At 45.3% G+C, this 18838-nt stretch overlaps 1 protein-coding gene across 1 annotated transcript in view; it reads right to left on the bottom strand.

Annotated features, from left to right (window-relative positions):
• The window catches only part of LTA4H (leukotriene A4 hydrolase), a 590002-nt gene that overhangs the window by 11288 nt on the left and 559876 nt on the right, over positions 1–18838 (bottom strand). The window contains exon 18 of the mRNA XM_069629348.1: positions 7537–7641. Coding sequence (XP_069485449.1) covers positions 7537–7641 — 105 coding nt within the window. The remainder of the gene's footprint in view (positions 1–7536; positions 7642–18838) is intronic.

The raw sequence follows: 18838 nt of genomic DNA, 5'->3' as shown, positions 1-18838 counted from the left end.
AGTTGAATGGATTTTGAAAGAAAGCGGGTAGTTCAATGGATTGGTTAACATGGAACTTGGATATGAATTTAGGTGAAAACCTAGGGTGTGTTCTAAAGAGTCTTGCACTGACAAAGGGGGTTATTACGACCCGGGCGCAAAGGGATACCGGGCACCGGTAATGACACTGGTGCCGGTAATCCCTTTGTGCCCTATTGCCGAGGTCCCTTTGCAGGTCCTTCCTTAACGCCTGGTTTTAGCAGGCGTTAAGGACGGGACCCGCAAAGGGACTTCAGAGCTAATAACGATACCGTAATTTACCGTACCGTTATTAGCACCCTCCCCTTTCCCATTGAGCCCCATGGGGGCTCAAATGGGAATGGGGAATGGTATTTCCAATGGAGACTTACCAGTCCCGCAAAGGTCGGACTAGACCTGTAAGTCCCCATTGAACCAGGGCGGACACGGTACCGGTAATGGTGCTAGTCATGGCGCTAATAGCGCTATGACTAGCTCCAAACTCGGAATGAGGCCCAAAGCGTGTAGCTCATTAACCTTATTGAGGTGATGACTACCAGAAAAGCTGTTTTGTATGTTAGCTGTTTGAGGCTGGAGTTGTGCATAGACTTGAAGGGTGGACCCATGAGCTTTGAGAGTATAACATTAAAATCCCAACCTGGAGGCGGGTTGGAAAGGTAAAGTTTCTTTACTCCTTCCATGAAAGTCTCAACAGGAACTTTCCACCAGGACACCTTATTTTGTAAAGTGGTGTACACGGACAGAGCCGCTAGGTGAACCTTGATGGAGTTAAATACCATGCCAGAGTCTAGCAAGTGGAGCATGTGGTGAAGCATGTGTGATGGAGTACATTCAATAGGGTTTACACCCTTTGATCGGCACCATGTTACAAATCTTTCACATTTGTTGAAGTAGCAGTACCTGGTGTTAGGTTTGCGGGCCTCCTTGAGGATTTCCATACACCTTTGAGGTAATTTTAAATGTCCAAACTCTGACTTCAGGAGCCAAGCTGCCAAGTACATAGACTGAGGATGTGGATGGAATGTTGGCCCCCGTGCTGGGATAGCATGTTGTAAGGCCATGGGAGCTTGACTGGTTCGCACATCTCCAGTTTGAACTGATGTGTCTCGCCCACATAGGAGAAATCAGGATTAGTCTCGCTTGTTACTGTTGCATCTTGTGCACTATCCTGCTCAGGACCAGTTTTAGTGGAAAGGCGTATGCAAATTTCCCCAACCAGCTCATCCACAAGTCATTCCCCTTGGATTTGGGTTGGGGAAAAAAAAAAGATGCGAAGTCTGGGCATTGTGTGTTTAGACTTGTGATGAACAAGTCTAAAGGAGGATAACCCCAGAGGGAGAAGACATTGCCTAGAATTCCTCTGTTGAGTTGCCACTCGTGTTCCTCGGGAAGAGGATCTCTGCTTAGAGAGTCTGCTCGAGAATGGAGTTCCCCTCAAACGTGTTGAGACACTAGAAACATGATCCGCTTGAGTGCCCACTTCCACATTTTCTGGGATAGTCTGGACAGACTTGGAGAGCGTGTGCCTCCCTACTTGTTTATGTAGAACATGGCAGCAATGCTGTCTGAGAGGACTTGCACCATTTGGCTTGTTAGATACGACTGGAAAGCTTGCAGTGCTTTGAATACCGCTTGTAGTTCTAGAAGGTTGATGTGGTTTTGGGCTGTGATCTGTGTCCACAGGCCATGTGCAGCGTGGTGAAGGTAATGGGGTGACCCCATAAGGAGAGTGAGGCGTCTGCTGTAATTATCGCATGTAATGGAGGATTGTGAAAGGGTTTCCCTTTTCACAGATTTTCCTTTGACCAGCAGCAAAGTGCTTGTACTAGGGTTAGCGAAACAACCACTAGATCGTCCCACTGACCGCTTGCCTGAGACCATTGTTTTGCTAACCACTCCTGCATTGGGCGCATGCGCAACTGTGAGAGTGAAACTAGATAAATGCATGAAGCCATAGCCCGAGCAGGCGCATTGCCTTGCGTATGGTTATTTGGTGATCGGCAAGATAACGAGGTATTTGCAGCAGAACGTTTTGAACTTTTTCGTTTTGAGGGGGAGACTAGCCCCTCCTTTGTCTTTATGATGGCTCCTAGGAACTGCTTGGTTTGGCTTGGAACAAGGCTTGATTTTTTTCTCATTGATTGAAAACCCTGATTGGAACAGAAGGTTGATTGTCATTTGGGTATTTTGCTGGCAGATTTGAGGGGATTCCCCTGTTATCAGCCAGTCGCCCAGAGAAGGGTACGCTGGGATTGATTATCTGAGTAAGTGCACCGCCACTACCGCCAATAACTTGGTGAATACCCCTGGAGCCAAAGCTATGCCGAAGGGGAACACCTTAAATTGGTCGTGTTGATTTGCCATTCTGAAGCGCAGGAATTTTCTAATATATGAATATGAAAGTATGCAGTTTTAATTTGCAATGTTGCCATGTTGTGCCCTTGTTTTAGCAGTGTGATTACTTCTTGTAGCATTGTCAAGCGAAACATTTGTGGCTTGACATATGTGTTTGCCGGGTGCAGGTCTAGGACAGGGCGCATTGGAAGGTCTTTCTTTGGCACAAGGAAGTACAATGAATAGATACCCTTGTTTGCCTGGTTTGCCAGGACGATCTCTATAGCGTCCTTTTCCAGCAGTGCGTTGACCTCTTCCAGCAGAATGCGCTGTTCCTCCTGCATTGTTTGTCTTTGTCTTGGCGAGTGGTTGGGTGGTCTCTGTATGAGTTCTATGCAATAGCCTCCCGCTACGGTGGAAAGTACCCACCTGCCTGACGTGATTCCCTCCCATGCGTGGGTAAAATGACAAATGCAACTTGGAAAAATATGGGAGGGGACCTGGAGCGGGTGGTCATTGCTTTTGGGTGGTGGAGCCTCTGGTGGAGGAGGCTCTGCCTCTACTCCTAGACCTTCTGTGCCCGCTTTAAAAAAAAATTGCTGGGAGGACTGCCCCTGCGAGGAACCCAAGAGGAAGTTTGTCCAACCGGACTATAGTTAGAGGAGCATTGGGAGTTTTGTCCTTGAATTCGGCATGTATTAAAGGCGCCTCACTGCACAAAAGGTTTGTTGGTAAACTGTCCCAGGGACTTGAGGGTGTCGTATTCTTCTTTATCATTTTTCAGTGCGTCCTCAACTGCTTTCCCAAATAACGCATTTGGTTCCATCGGCACATTAAGTAGGGTGGCACGAGTTTCCAGCTTAAAGCTGGATTTGTCTTAGCCATGCATGGCGCTTAATGAGAGTACTCTCTGCTACTATACAGCCTGCTTTATCTGCTGCGTCAAGATTATTTTTCGGGATGCAATTTGCCACCTACTTATCTCTCAGCTATTGTTAATAAAAGTTGTGTTTAAAGGGGCTCTGGGACAGAGTCGATTTGTTGCGAGAATCTCGTCCCATTTGTGGCAGTTGTAACTTGCCAAGGGTGTGGTGTTATTATTAGCTGTCTGTACTTGGTATACAGCCGAGGAAGCTACTTTCCTGTCTAGTATATAGATATATATATATATATATATATATATATATTTATATATATATTTGCTCTCCTTGCCAGGAGGGGCTTCAGCAGAGGCTAAGGGCATGTCCGCTCTCTTTCTTGTGGTAGTTATGACGAGAGAGTCAGGCTTTAATTGACCTCTGATATAGAATGCTTCGGAGGGGGCTGGTCTGAACATCTTTTCAATATAGGGGTTAACTGCCCTGGTAAGGTTGGGGGTAAGTAAAGAAGGCTGACTGAGACTCAGGATGGACTGCAGGAGTGGTATAAACTGTGCTGCGGACATCTTATCCCCAAGGATGTCCTCTACAAACTCCTTGTCGACTTGTGCCTCTTGGGTATCGATCTTAAAATGTTCAGCAGCCTTTAAAAGGAACTCATTATACAGAAGCTGATTATCCACAGGGGAGTCAGCCATGGGTTGGTCATGATGGTCCGGAGATTGTATGATGTAGATTCCGTCATAATACTGGTCTGTCTTATCTAGGTCCCCTTGGTCTGCTATTGAACTAGGATCTTGGGAGCCTGAAGTGTCAATGTAGTATAGGTCTTCAGGCATGCCCTGTGAAGTACTTGGCTGGGCAGTGTCTAGTCGTAGTCTTTTGGCAGTAGGTTGGTTTTTAGCTGCCTTCCCCTTCTGAGGGCCCTTAAAGGTTGGACAGTTGATCAGGGTGACGATCAAAAAAGTCAAAGCATGACATTCTCTGCATTACTTTGTCAAATTGTTCAGGGGTCCATTGGGTGGAGCTTGGAAAACCTGTGGGAACAGCGGTAGAGATACTCTCTGATGTAGAGGGTTGTTGTGCTGCATGGCCCCTTTCACTGGAGAGAAAGAGGGTTATTTAGCCTTTGAAATAGGGGATTTAGGGAGTAGGGGTGAAGATTTTGTGGTTTTCAACGTTTTGGACGAGGAGAGTGTCTGGGACATGTTTTTTAATAAGCTCTTCATTATGGAGATATTGGAAAGGGCCGTTGAATCGTCCTTCAAAGCACTTTCATCGGTACCCGAGGGTTTGTCTGTTTTGTTTGTGGTGTCGGAAACAGACTTCGGCGTCTGTTTTGGGGGCCTGTCATGTGGCGAACGCGATCATGATGGCCCAGAGGACAGGGATTTTTCGGACCTTCACTTCAACAGTGCATGTGGCTTATCGGTCGACCTAGTGGTCGACTGTCCGCCATCGGGGTATGCTTTGTGTGGCATGCAGTGTGGGTTCTTGAGCCGCCATGTGTTGTCTCTGTAGCAGAACCACCGGCCTGCCTGATGGAGTTGGGGGCTCACACGCAGGAAACCGTGGGGTCCCGATCGCCCGCAGGGTCACTTAGGATGCGACAACGCTGGAGGCTCCCTCTACGTCCAAAGCGGCTTCAGCCTGTATGGCGTGATGGGCCCAGCACTTAGTCTTATGGTGCTTTAGTGTCTTGGGCCGAAAAAGTTTGCAGAACTTGCAATGCTTTTCGGGGTGGACCCTGGGGAGGCAGAGGTTACACACCCTGTGCCAGTCCTTCCAGGGAAACTTCCTGTTACAGGAAGGGCAACATTTAAATGGTGTGTTTTCCATAGTATGGAAAGAGGTCAGCCTGGCGATGGAAAAGGAAGAATAGGAAAATAGGCATTTTTTAAAGGAAAGAATTTATGACCTCCCCCCCACTCTCCCTACTGTGAAGGGCTGAGGCCTGTTGAGGCCTAAGTAGGCCACAGTCAAAGTTCGTCAAGACGGTCGAAGTAGTTGTCGTCGACTAAGAATCTGTCCTTGCAAGCCGTCGCTTAAGATGTTACTTTGGTACGGCCATCGAAAGGAGAGAAATAAATCTAATCTTTAAAACTTGTATAATCAATGTCGTTAGCCAGAAAGAAGGAACTCTGCATCTTGCGTCTCACAATGATGGCAGAAAAAAACAATCTGAGGGACCTAGCCGCGTGAAGGCCTATGGGTACAGTGGACGTCACACGATGGATAGGATTACTGACACGCCCCGTTAACGTCCCTTTTGGAGTTTCGAAAACAAAATAATGTAATACTCTGCGACTACCGCTAGTATATATAGATATATATATATATATAAAAATGCTTTCATGAGACACGGGCTCAGTGCATATTGCGCAAGGCCAATCTCCCATGAAATGTTTAAATGTAGAAGATGGACCCTGCCATAGTAAATATAAAAGATTCATAGTCCATTTTCTATTTCTATGGAGTGTGCCAAGGACAAGAGGGAGCGGCGGGAACAGTGGGACTAAGCTGCAGTTCAGCAATTAAGTAGGGAAGCTGGGGAGGGGTCTTGGTGGTGTGGGGGGGCGAGGAGAGGCAACAGGGTGAGGCTCCTTGTTGCCTTCCCACAATCAAGATGGAGGTACCCGGGAAAGGGTCTCGGTACACTTTGTGTTCTCCTCCACATTTCCAGCAAACTAATTGACTGAGCACCCTTTCCCTGGTGTGAATAACTATTTGAAGGAGGCTGAATATTTAAGAAGGGTTATAAGCCAGAAAAGGGATAATCAGACTTGGAAAATCTCTCAATTATGCTACAAGAACTCTGGATGGATGGATAAGACGTGTCACAGTAACTTTTGGATGCTCAGCCCAGAGACATGCGTCTGTACATCACTGATTCCAAATGGCTGGACAATAAGTGCTAGCAGTGTCCGCAGACTGGTGAGTGCCTCACTGAGAGAATGGGGAATGACGGGCAACAGAAGCAAGAGGAGCATCACAAGAATCAGAACTGTTCAAATCCTATACCTCAGGTCCACAAAGTAGGGTTCATTAAATCACTAGTGTGTGGGTCCCAGTAGAGTAGCAACCCTCAGAAAATGGGAGGTGGTATGACCAAAGACAACCATAGATCCGAAAAGTGTAGGACTTGCCATGAAGCAAGGATCAGACTTGAGCATGGAATGTTTCCCAACAGGTCCTTAGTTGGGGAATAAAGCCAAACTAAAGCTGATCTCTTAGGGTCACAAAGTGTAACTCATTGAAGTAACTCAATGGTAGTCAGAACAGTCGTACTGTAAGAATACATACATTTTTCTCAGGAAGGTACAAGAAAAGAAAAAAAGCAAAGGTTCTCAAAGTTCTTTTTAAGGTGGTCCTTCCCAGTTGCTTTAACAAACAAAACCAAATAAGTGAGTAGGTTCTCAGTGTCCCAAATAAAATTTAAAAGAATTTCCAATAAAAACATTGCTTTCGTCCATAACAAATTCTCATTCTCTGGCAATTTCCTTGGGGATGTTCAGGTGCAGCAAGAGTATGGTGGGGAGTCATCCTGTGTCTCAAATCTGCATTGGAGCCTTGATTCTATAGTTGCCGTCATGCTGAAGCTGCTCTTAAACTAAGGACGGAAACCAGATGGTAGACAGGAGGCCACTCCACCTTTACATGGTCCTCTCTAGGCTTCACACTACCTCCCCTCTTACGATGTCCTGATTTTAGGGCCTTCTTTTCACTCCTCCAGAACGTCCCACCACAAGCTCCTACTTGGGGAACCTTCATTTATTTATTTATTCCTCCCTTCAATCTTTAACCATGTGCTTCTCCTGCACTTCAACACTTTGCCCCGGGGTTGCTACTCCACCCAACCAAAACGTCACCTTGCGTCTTCTCTTAGTCTTCTTCTCCCCCCGATTTTCCTTTCCTCTCCTGGCGATTCTTTTTAGTTCGCCTCTCCAATCTGGTCACCCTTATATTTAGTGGTCTCCTCACTGTTCAAGACCTTCTCTTTAGGCACCTCTACATCGCTAGTTTCTTTCTTAACTCCCTCCTCCTTAATTGCTGCTTTGGCATGATAAAATATGAAGCGGCAGGGGGTAATAGGATTGTTCCATTTGGGGTAGAGGTGGGACTACACGTTTTTAGTTGAAAGATTTCTTCAGTCATTGTTGCCCTTCTGATGCGTATGAACATGCACTCAAGCAATAAGGCCAGACTGGACCAGAACTATCAAATATATAAAGCAAGTAAAAAGAAAAACATACAGAACTCTAGTGCTCATTTTCGAACTAAAAGTTACCAATCTGTTGTGGCTTACCTAAATAGAGGGCGTGTAAACTTCATTCTGCCTTGTTCTGTGGCCATTTTCAGAGCTAATGTGATTGCCTGTTCCCATTTGGATCTAATGCAGAGACGCAGCCATCTGAAAATCACAAAACACAAGTGTGAAGAAAGAACCCATTACAGAGACTAACAAACAAGTAAAACACAAGCATTGCTCAAACCACTCTAGCTTTGTGTGCTTAGCGGGCACTGCAGAATTAAGAATGTTTTTTTAACTTTAAAGTAAACGTTACATATATGATGGCTGTGCTACCACCAGTCCCAGGCGGTCTCCTATAAACAACGTGAGGGGTGCTTGTGTATGTGTGTGTTTGGTAAACGGAAAATGTCCAGGGCAAGGACATCATTACTTGCCTCTATATGCAACAAACGCTGTAATCCACAAGTTATTTTTTAAAACAAACATTGATCTGAGAGGAAACTACAAGGATAGAAGCTAGGGATAATTAGGCCTAAAGTGCTTAGGTTCTTGACTTCAGAATGTCATGAACAATACTTTAGTCCAGTTAAAATGACTGTAAATAGTTTCTAGGTAATAGAGGCTCAGGATAGAGAAGTTCAGTGCATAGCTTATTTTTGCATCTAGCCTACCACTGTTAGCCATCTACTGCGTGTAGCTTATTTTTGCATCTAGCCTACCACTGTTATCCATCTACTGCGAGTAGCTCTAATGTCACATTTAGCCTACTAGTACTAGCCTTCTGCTGTGAGCAGCGTTCGTCGCATTAGCTCTCGTCCGTTAGCCACCCACTGTGAGTAGCTCTACTACCGCCTACAGCCTACTACAATCTAGCACTGCCAGACCTAGCCTAGCTGTGTCATGCCAAACTGCAGCAAAAAACAAATACTCTCGGCTCTTGTCAGTGCCTACCTAGTCATGGCTCTAGCACGGTTAGCCTCCAGGACTACTCAGTTGTATATACCCTCTTGTCAAACACCTTATACAATGGCCTGTAATTCCTGGCCACTGACCAACAACACAGCTATCTTTACCCGCACTAGCTATCAGAGGAATAATAGACTTGGAGTTAGGACAAAAAATTGCTCAGCAATTCAACATTGTAAGCCAGCATCCCATCTAGCCAGCAATGTAAACCTAACCAGTACCATAGCCACTAACCTAGCTGACAAAATCAGTAATACCTATGAGACCCAAATTAAAAGAAATAATCTGCATAGACTCAGGCCTTCACGGGATGCAAATACAACTAAGCCTAAACCATCTAAAGACAAAGCTCGCATCCTCTCGCCACAAATTAAATGGGCCCTAATCAACGCCAGATCGATGCCCTAGACATCTCTGATGTCATCACAACAAACGACCTGTACTTTATTGCTATTACAGAAACCTGGTTGCATTTGGCAGCAGTTTCAGCACTAGCCTTGGCCTTACTGGACGGCTATGCGATCATTAGAAAAGACCGGGCTAATAGAAAGTGAGGAGGCATTGCCGTCATCGCCAAATCCAACCTTAATATTAGAGAAATTCCCAACATCCCTTTCTCCTCGGGAGAACTCCTGTCCACCAAAATCACCATCTCGGCCACCTCATCAGTAAACTTACACCTGATCTGTAGGCCACCAGATCCCATCTCGTCATTTGAGGGGGACATCGCCACACTGCTAACCACAGATACAAAACACACGTCCAAAGAGATCGTCCTTGGACACTTTAATCTACGCCTTCACGACAGCTCAGACTTTCAAGCCTGCACACTAGTCAATACCATTAAAACACATGGCTTCACCATTCGATCTTCTGGCCGAACCCACACTAAAGGTGGAACGCTTGATTGGCTTGCGGGCCATAATTGCATGACTCATCTCGAACAATGATCCCTGCCCTTGGTCAGACCACAATATTATATGATTCCAAATCAACACCAACACATCCACCAACTTGCCTAAGCTGATAGCACCTGCCATCCAAGCTCAAAACATGTGCAACATTACACCAAAAACCATTCTCCGACACATCTCGCAGCTCACTACACATGCGGTAGAGCCTTCCGACCCTGCCTCTCTGGTTTCTACCTATAACCAAGGAATGGAAACAGCTTTAGACACAGTAGCCCCATTGGGCAATTGCAAAGCTAAACCCAAAGCTCATCTAAACCAATGGTTCACTCCCGAACTGAAAGACCTTCGCAGCAAAAAAATGAAATGCAGAAAATAACTGGAGGAAAAACCCATCTATCTCTAACAAACAACAATTCACCTCACTAGCATCTGACTACAGAAAGGCCATCCATCAGGCCAAAAGCAATGCATATAACTTGCGCAAAGAAAATGCTAACTCTAGCTCTAACGAGCTCTTCTCAGTCCTAAGAGAACTGGAAGCTCCTTCTCAGAACCCTGACCTATAAATCAAAGTCCAAGCATGGTGTGAAAACATCCAAAAGGCTCTTCGAGACAAAATCTCGACACGCCAGCTCAAAATCAATAATAAAAAGCTAAAACCCAACTCACCGCAGCAGCCTACCATCGAACTCACCCCGCCTAAACTATTCCCTAAGTTCGAGTTCTCCACTATCACAACAGATGAGACCATCAAAATCATAAAAGGTTTCAAACCTTCACGCTGCCAAGGTGACAAATGTCCTACGACACTAATCAAAGATTTCCGCATAACTTGGCGCCTTTCATCACCTCACTCATAAATAATTCATTCATTACTAACAAAGTGCTGGACAACCTCAAGGAAGCTTGGGTGATGCCATTATTAAAAAAACCTATGCTAGACCCAAATGTACCAACAAATTATCGACCTATCACGACGGTACCTTTTTTGCTAAAAATTCTGGACATATGTACAGATCCAAAAATACCTCTAATCGCATCACCTGCTGGGCCTTCGCCAATCTCGGTTCCGTCCGAGCCACGGCACGGAATCGGCTCTAGTAGACCTTAAAGCACAAATGGACCAGATCAGGGATAGAGGTGGCGTAACTATCCTCCTCCTAAATTGAGTGTCACATACACAAACTACGCTGATGACACACAAATACTAATTCCTATAACGGGGGATTACACCACTGACACAAATGCCTTACATGTGATCTATCTCACGATCCAAGTCTGCATGGCCCAGAATGAGCTTTGTCTCAACAACGGTAAGACTGAGATCCTTATCATGGGCAGTCAAGCTAAACTCAAAAACCTGTCCCCACTATACCAATCCTTCAACATTGATGGAAACATCATCACCACAGCCAAACATGTAAAGACTCTAGGAGTCTATCTCGACTCCTCACTTACTCTATCACGCCAAATCAACGCCATCATTTCGGCATCCGCCTACACAGCTAAACTTATCACAGCCTGTAGACCCTACCTTACAGAACAGAACCGCATCACTCTGGCGAGAGCCTTAATCCTCTCCAGGATCGATTACTGCAATGCCATCTTTGCCGGCTCTTCAACTAAAAATATCACAAAACTCCCCAAATCGTGAAGAACAACGCCATAAGAGCAGCTCTAAATATTCCTAAATCAGACCATATCTCTAACATCAGAAGACACATTCACTGGTTACCAGTGAAGAACAGGATTAAATTCAAAGTACAAACACTAGCTCACAAATGTTTTTCTAACACTGCCCCACGCTACCTCTTTTGTCCAATATCAAAGAACTAAACTGCCATACCCACACGCACTGTTTATCTCGGGCAACTAACTAAGCCTAGATTCAAAAAACAAAAAGCAGGGGGCTCAAGCTTCCCTGTCATGGCAGCCAACTATTGGAATGTCTTGCCACTAGCTATAAGACTGGATCCTGCCTTACTATCCTTCGGCAAAAAACTAAAAACGTGGCTCTTCACTCAGGACATCTAGCAACACCCACCTTATCGGCCAGTAACCCAACAGGACCCACACCTTCCATGTAATCCCCTACTAGTCAAGGAACCACACTTTTTGAAGCAAACTTTTTGTGTAACAAAACCAGCAGCTGCATCACCCGGACCCCATAACAGCTGTAACTAATTTCTCAAGTATGCATTATATGGCCTGCATAACCTGTAACCAAATTCTTAAGCTTTATACATATGTAACCGAAATCTTAAGACCGCCAAATGTGTAACCATTTTCTTAAGTTTGTAACTCTTGCAACCATTTTCCTAAGCATGCTCTTCTTGTGATCTGCATTACCTGTAACCAAATTCCGAAGTCTACTAGCATGAAACCAACATAATATGCCTTGTTACCATTCTGCTTAAGCATGTATTTATTAACTGTAACAATTCTCCTAAGTTTATGCGCCCAGTTGCCTGCGGGTTAGGTGCGTAATACAAATGTAACAATAAATAATTAAATACAAAGGTTCACAACAGTAGAATACATGTCCCTGATAACATTTAACAAAATAGCTTAACAGTTTCATTCCCAGACACTTCCATTATAGCCTATATGTATTTGGAAAGGACTGCCGCATTTAGTCACAAAGGCACACCTCACTTGCAGTCTATGCAAAGAATCATTGGCTGAGGACAAGGATGTGAACAACGGTGCATGATTGTGAAGGTGACCCTGCTTCCAGCATCCTAAGCCTCTGCATAACGTGATCGTTAGCAAAAGCAACATCTATGTATCAGGACTTTCCAGGCACCGGTGAGCAGGGACTTGGGATGCTTAGAAATGAATCTTGCCAGTGCCATATTAGGAAGTGTCTCACCACGTAGACAGATCCACAAACAAGGCCACACCTTTATTTTTAATGCCATAATCCTTTCCGTTATTACATTTCCCTTGTGCTCCTATCTAAACACAATACAAATTCTGGTTTTAGGCAAACCCCCAATTTATCCCCTTTATCTAAAGAACCCGACGAAAATACCCAAGGTCGGTCACTGACGGACATTTCCCACAAGGACCAAAAAAGTGCACACGAGATACAATCTTCCCCAAGTGCAGGCGTAGAGGTGTGAAAAATAAACTGTTGAACCCAGTAGATCGGCCTGCTGCATTTAATATAGTCAATCATAAGATTAAAGATGTTTATATATTTTATTTATCATTCTTGTTTTCTGTTAATACACCTAAAATAAACGTGAATACAAAAAATATAGGGCTTCATTAGAACTGTGCCGGTCCGGTTACAATGGTGCCGGTAACAAATTAATAATTTTTTGTGGAAAACGTGGCCCCAAAGGAAGGGTTTGTGGGTGCGCACCACTAAAATAACAGAAACTAGCTGAGATTTTAGAGTGATAGAACCAGCTGCAGCCGTGTGGTTAGACTGGTGATTTTCCACTATCACCTATATAGAAGTAAAGCTTAAGACGATGCTAACCTCACAGACTGCGCTCAATCATACATATGCCACATCTATGTGGTATTGGTTTGGTAGAAGTTGGGATTTTAGAAAATAAGGAAGTAAGTGAGAGAGACACCTGGTAAGTGTTTAAAGAGCAATGTTTCTGTATTTCAAATTTAACAAAAAGGCAAAGATATTATTTGCATTACATTTCAATTTTAACCAAAGAATAGGGTAATGCATAAGAGGAACTTGGTCACACTTTACATATGTGCTAGATATGCATTCAAGAAAGAAGAAACTTGTTTTCGCCAACACGTGTTTCAACCTATCTAGGTCATCAGGGAGTAAAGTTAATAATGGTTGATACAATTAACATATCCATCAACAATCTTTGTTGGCAGAGAGAGTCTTTAGTGCAGTTATGCCTAATGTATATAGACCATATTTTTTTTTTGCGTCAAAATGTAATTCACATTGGCAATCCAGAATTAGTTGTTGACCGGAAATCAATTTCCTGAATGGTCAATCATTTTGTTGCAAGCCATTACAAATGATGGAAAACCATGTTGGACATTTGTTATGACTTGCAACAAAATGATTGAATATGTTAATTGTATCAACTATCATTAACTTTACGCCCTAATGGTGCGATAAGCCTACCATCACCGTTGTTACCGGACCGGCCAAACTACGACTCTGCGGGCGGCTGCCGTCCCACCTGTCAGGGTTAGACCTGCTGGGCGGGATGGCACCCGCTCGCAGAGTTCTCATGGGAGCACCGGCACTGTTGTTAACGGTGCCGGTGCTCCCGTGTCCCCATGGAGCCCTATGGGACGGCTCAGGAATGGGGACTTAAAAAATTACCGCCGCCCACCGTCCCGGCCGGCAGGGTTGTAATACCCCAGTGTTACCGGAAGTCAGGTGCCAGTAATTTCTTTCGGATCTGGCGGCAACCCACTGATATCACTGGCAGGGTTACCGCCAGACCCAAAATGAGACTAATAGTCAATCATACATGGAGATATCTGATTGTCAGACCCACGCTAGAGGGTCAGGTGTCCGCCCCACCTCCTCTCCGCACTCATCGCCTCTTTGCAGTCAAAGTTGTTATAGTCAAGCTGGGCAGAGTCCTACCAAGATGGTTGCGTTTTGCTAGTAGCTTTGCCCGTTAGGACCCGTTATATTAGTACTTACTTTTTTCTTCTGCGACCACCCTGAACAGCCCAAACAGCAGAGCCCTTGGCCTGAAGCAGGCTTTTAGATGGCTGTGATCCGCTATGGCTTTTAAGCTGCCTCCTTCCTCTTCCTCCATGTTTTGGGGGCAAGCATCAGCGAAGGCAGCCTGTAGGTGTGGGAGCGGGCAAAGAAAGGCCAAACAGCAGCACCCTTGGCCTGTAGCGGGCGTCCAAGTAAGGGAGACAATGACAACTGTGCTCACCCATTAGCAGCAACCGTTACTTGCATAGGCAGCTGACAGCATCTTCAGAACTCACCATAGTTAGGGTGGAAGCTGCTATCATTTGTTTCCCCATATATTCCCTAGCATTGTTACATAGAGGCATGTAGCATTCCTCCTCTTACAATAACCCACCCACGCTTCACTTTGGGCGATTTGCATTTGCCAATATCTGGCCCAATAAATTAATACCAGGTATTTGAAGGAAATCTATAGCAGATGAACTTCAGTTCATAGTTGATACCTAGTCTATGATGAGAGCATCTCAATAAATTACGAAATACCTTCAATGGTGGAAGTACCTGGCAAAAGATAGCAATACCAGGCAACACAGAAACCAATTTCACTACACAATAGTGTGACGAATCGAGGGAACACATCCCTTCTCCGAAAGGGGGAGCCCCACCTGTGAAGCTAGGGAGGTGAGCCTGGTCCGCAACACCCTCCCTGGGGCAGAGGCAAGTGGGACCTCACTGTCAAAGACTCCCCCTTTGGGGACAAGGACTCCCGGTCCCTTGAGGAACTCCCTGAAGGCCTCAAGTGATGGCTTATATGGACTTATACAATATAACAAACGGTTATCAAACACATGAAGAGAACGTAAAGTTATATTCTGAACGACAAGAAATTGAAGATATTCCTTTATATTCAAGTCTCCAATGGACTGCAGTGAGGAGCCTGAAAAGGGATGCGACACCAACAAGAGAGGAGAGCGAATAGCCGAGAGCAGAGAGAAGACCGAGAGCAGAGGGAAGGCCGAGAGCAGAGGGAAGGCCAAGAGCCGAGTTAGAGCGAAGACCTGAGACACGCTGGGAAAGCTCCCTCTGCGTAACCGAGCAGGAGATGGGGCTCTGGGAGAACACAGAGCCGACGTGCAATAGAGCCGCTCCAGTGCGGAACCAGAAACGCAGAGCAACCGGCGTGCAAGAGTGGAAGAAAGCCAAGCGAGGCAGAGGAGAAAGAGCAGTGGTGGGGTGACCACAGAATCAGAGTGGTGGCCAGTCTGCCTGTACAGCAGCACAAAGACCATCCAGAGAAGTAAGCAGATCCCAGTAAGAGTCACAATCGCTGTGACGTCCCAAAGATGAAAACGGCACATCCAAGAAGGAGACGTCATAGAGAGCAAGCCGTGGAGCGGCCATGAGAAAGAGATCCCAAGGGCCTGAAGGTACCACCGACATTGCCCAGAACTCAGAAGGTAAAACAGAGAATAGGAATACTGGCAAACCAAGCAGGACGCATAAGCTAAGCAAAACTCGTCCCAGTACTAAGGTGAAAACTATTGGAAATAATCCAGTGAAACAGAACTGCGAGAGCTAGATGAGAAGAAATACGAAAACCATAGAGTGTGGAAAAGATAAAAGTGGAGGCGTATCACTTTGGGAAAAAGGCAAGGCCCACGGATATCTTGAAGAAAAGAAAGAAGAAGTTTGAGGAAAACAAACCTGTAAAGCCGTTAAGCCCAAACTCATGAAACTGCACGCTGGGAATGGAGGAATTGCAATTGGAACTTGAAATACTATAAAAGAGAGAAGAAGAGTAACAGATTCAGGAACCCTACACTAGGGAGAAAAGGAACCTAAATAGATTTAATTGGCTAGAACAAATGTGTAAGGCCAGGAAACCCAAACTCATACATGAAATTGCACCCTGGGAATGGAAATATGGTAATGGAAACTTGAGATACTATAAAAGAGAGAAGAGTGTAACAGATTCCAGAACGGGATACAGTGGAGGGCAAGGAACTATTTGTATTTATTATAAATAAAGAAACAAACAAACATTTTCATATGGTCTTTTGAATATAGCAAGGGAAGTGAGACCAGGAAGAATAAGGAGAAGGGAATTACTAACCCCTTAAAAGAAATGCATATCTTGATACACTGGATGACAAGTGACTATTTGCATATGGTCTACCAAAAGACGTAAGAGAAGTGAGAAGAAACGTGTGCCAAAATACGAGCACCATGAGAAGGGAATCATTCTTCTGACCTTAGTTAGTTATGATAGTGCTAGGGTCAGATAGCTTAGATTGGGCTAGAGGACAGATTTGTTTTTTGAGATTCATCCTGACTGACAAGCACCTTAGTGAAAGATATGCAGGGGACACCCCATATTTATAGGGAGAGATAGGCCTTATTTTACTTTAAATAAAGTTCAAGGTAAGAACATGCCTTTACCGCATCAGTGTCCTACTTCTGATCCTCTGCAATAGTCAAAACAATAGGTTTTGCCAGGGTTTGTTGCTCAAGTGGTAGATGTGCAGACACCTGCTATTGCCCAAGATCTTCCCAATATGGTGCATGCACCAGCACTCTTATTAAAGGAAGCTAATAAAACAGCATTGGGATGTGGAGGGGGAAGGAGTTAACTAAAAAACTGTAATTTAAGTAACAGACACGAGCAAGAGATGTGGAATGCTTGGAAGGCCTTTGCTACACACCATCATTCAAAATTATTTTCAGGTTTCTTAATTGCATGTTCCCCTTATAAAGGGTCTAGCACATTTGTATGCTTTTTTCTTCACGCCCATTACTTTCTTTTGCTTTTAGAAGATTTTGGGCCTCATTACACGGAAGGCGGTAACCATGGCGCTATTAGCGCCATGGTTGCTGCCGGTATTTTACAGAGTCCGCCATGGTGAATGGCGGAATTACCGCCCCATTCCAAGGTGTGCGGGGGCGGTAATTCCACATTCACCATGGCACTTCCCCATTTCCATTTTTTGCCCCCCTAGGGCTCAATGGAAATGGGGAAGGTGGTAATTACGGTACCGCAAATTACGGTACCGTAATTACCTTCAGAGTCCCTTTGCGGATCCCGTACTTAACGGCCGGTAAAACCAGCCGTTAAGGTAGGGACCCACAAAGGGACCTCATAGTAAGGCGGTAAGGGATTACCGGTACCCTTACCGGTACCGGTAATCCCTTACCGCCATCCGTGTAATGAGGCCCTTTACATTGTTTTATTAAGAGAAATTTCACAATTGCAAAAAGATGGTTCTCAAAACAAACCTTTTTCAATTTTCAAACTACTTCAATTCTATGTCGAGACAGGAGGCGAGCATTATGCTTTTCTTTCTTTATTACTGCATGTTAGGCAGAAACCTGTGCAGTTCCCTTAGGGACCAATGCAAATGATTTAAGACTACAGGTGTTGGCAGTAAACCCACTTGGTAGCAGTCTGTACCACCCAGATTTACCTGGTAGCTGTGGCTGAGCAGTCAGACTTCCCTCAAGAAGAGTTAGGCAGTATGCAAAGTATACTCAATAGGCACTCAGATACAATAATACAAGCAAACACTGAGCAGAGCTTTGGTATCAAAGTATATAATTATTTATTTAAAAACACACAGTTGAAACACTTCAGCATTCTTATTGTAAAATATTCTAAACACAGTTACTATTATGATATATACACCCCTTTTTCCCTATTAGATAAATCACAGTAAAACACCACTTATTTTCATACAGAGGTGAGCGCTTAACTAGATTGCACTCTACTAAGTTTGTGAGAAAGGGAGGGAAAAAGATAGAATATGAAGAGGTACACCACTCTATGATTCAGGAACACTGTTAGCAAGGCAGAGAGCAAAAAGTCACTGGTGAGCCAAAGTCCAAAGGCTGGGCCCACTCTTGGAGGGAGCAGAGCACAAATGCGCCCAAGATCACAAAGTTACACTAGGCTTAGAAAGTCTTGCAGAGGGTTCAAAAAGAGCTTAGAGAGGCTTAGAAAAGTTTAGCCAAGGTGTCCCAGGCTAACCCAGGTTCGAAAGCCGGGGGCTAAATCTACCCCACACAGTTGGTAGCAAGGGAAGCCAGGCGGGACACGGTACCTTAAGTGGGAAGGATCCTCCAGCGGTGGCAGTTGTTCCTGGTAGTGGGTGCAAGTTGCATCGTCGTCCAGGGGAAGAGAAGATCTCGACTTGGGGGAAAGATGAAGGTCGTTGCACTACCAGGGAAGAAACCAGCCGCGGAGTTTTCCGGTTAAAGGTGGTACCTTGGTTTCGCGGTCGTGGTAAAACGTGGTATCCCGGTTGCCGGGGTGCTTGGCACGGGCATGGCGGCCACGAGGTACGTCGGGAAAGCGAAAAGACGGTGAAACTGGTTATCCCCACCAGTCAAAGGAAGAAGACTCTCCGGCGGGAGATCTCCTCGGTCGTTGGGAAAAGTGGTGAGGCAGTCCAGCAGGGCTCCACCGGTGGTGGTGTCGTGGCAGGTCGGCTCAGCTTCTCCCTCGTCAGATTCTTAGGTCCTGTGGCGACTTCTGAAGTTCCAGTCCCCAAAGCCCTGCTTTTATGCAGCAAACCCCCTTTCACTCAGCCTAGCTGTTACTCAAACATGCTAAGTGGTGAGCCGGCCGGCTCACCACTTGGGCCAATCAGGATGGAGTGCGACTTGAGTTGCCTAGGCAACTCAGTCCAGTGTGCCTAAATTCCCCTCCACCCCTCCTAAGTACCCCAGACAGAGTGGCACCACTTTGGAGGGCTTCTGTGGAGAAGCCCGCCAAAAAGTGGAACAAAGGGCTCGACTTGGGTTGGAGTCACAGAAGAGAACACAAACA

The sequence above is a fragment of the Ambystoma mexicanum genome, chromosome 12 (assembly GCF_040938575.1).
Source record: "Ambystoma mexicanum isolate Mex_15411 chromosome 12, UKY_AmexF1_1, whole genome shotgun sequence".
NCBI lineage: Eukaryota > Metazoa > Chordata > Amphibia > Caudata > Ambystomatidae > Ambystoma > Ambystoma mexicanum.
The sequence above is the reverse complement of the archived record's forward strand: the minus strand, read 5'-3'. Positions and strand labels throughout refer to the sequence as shown.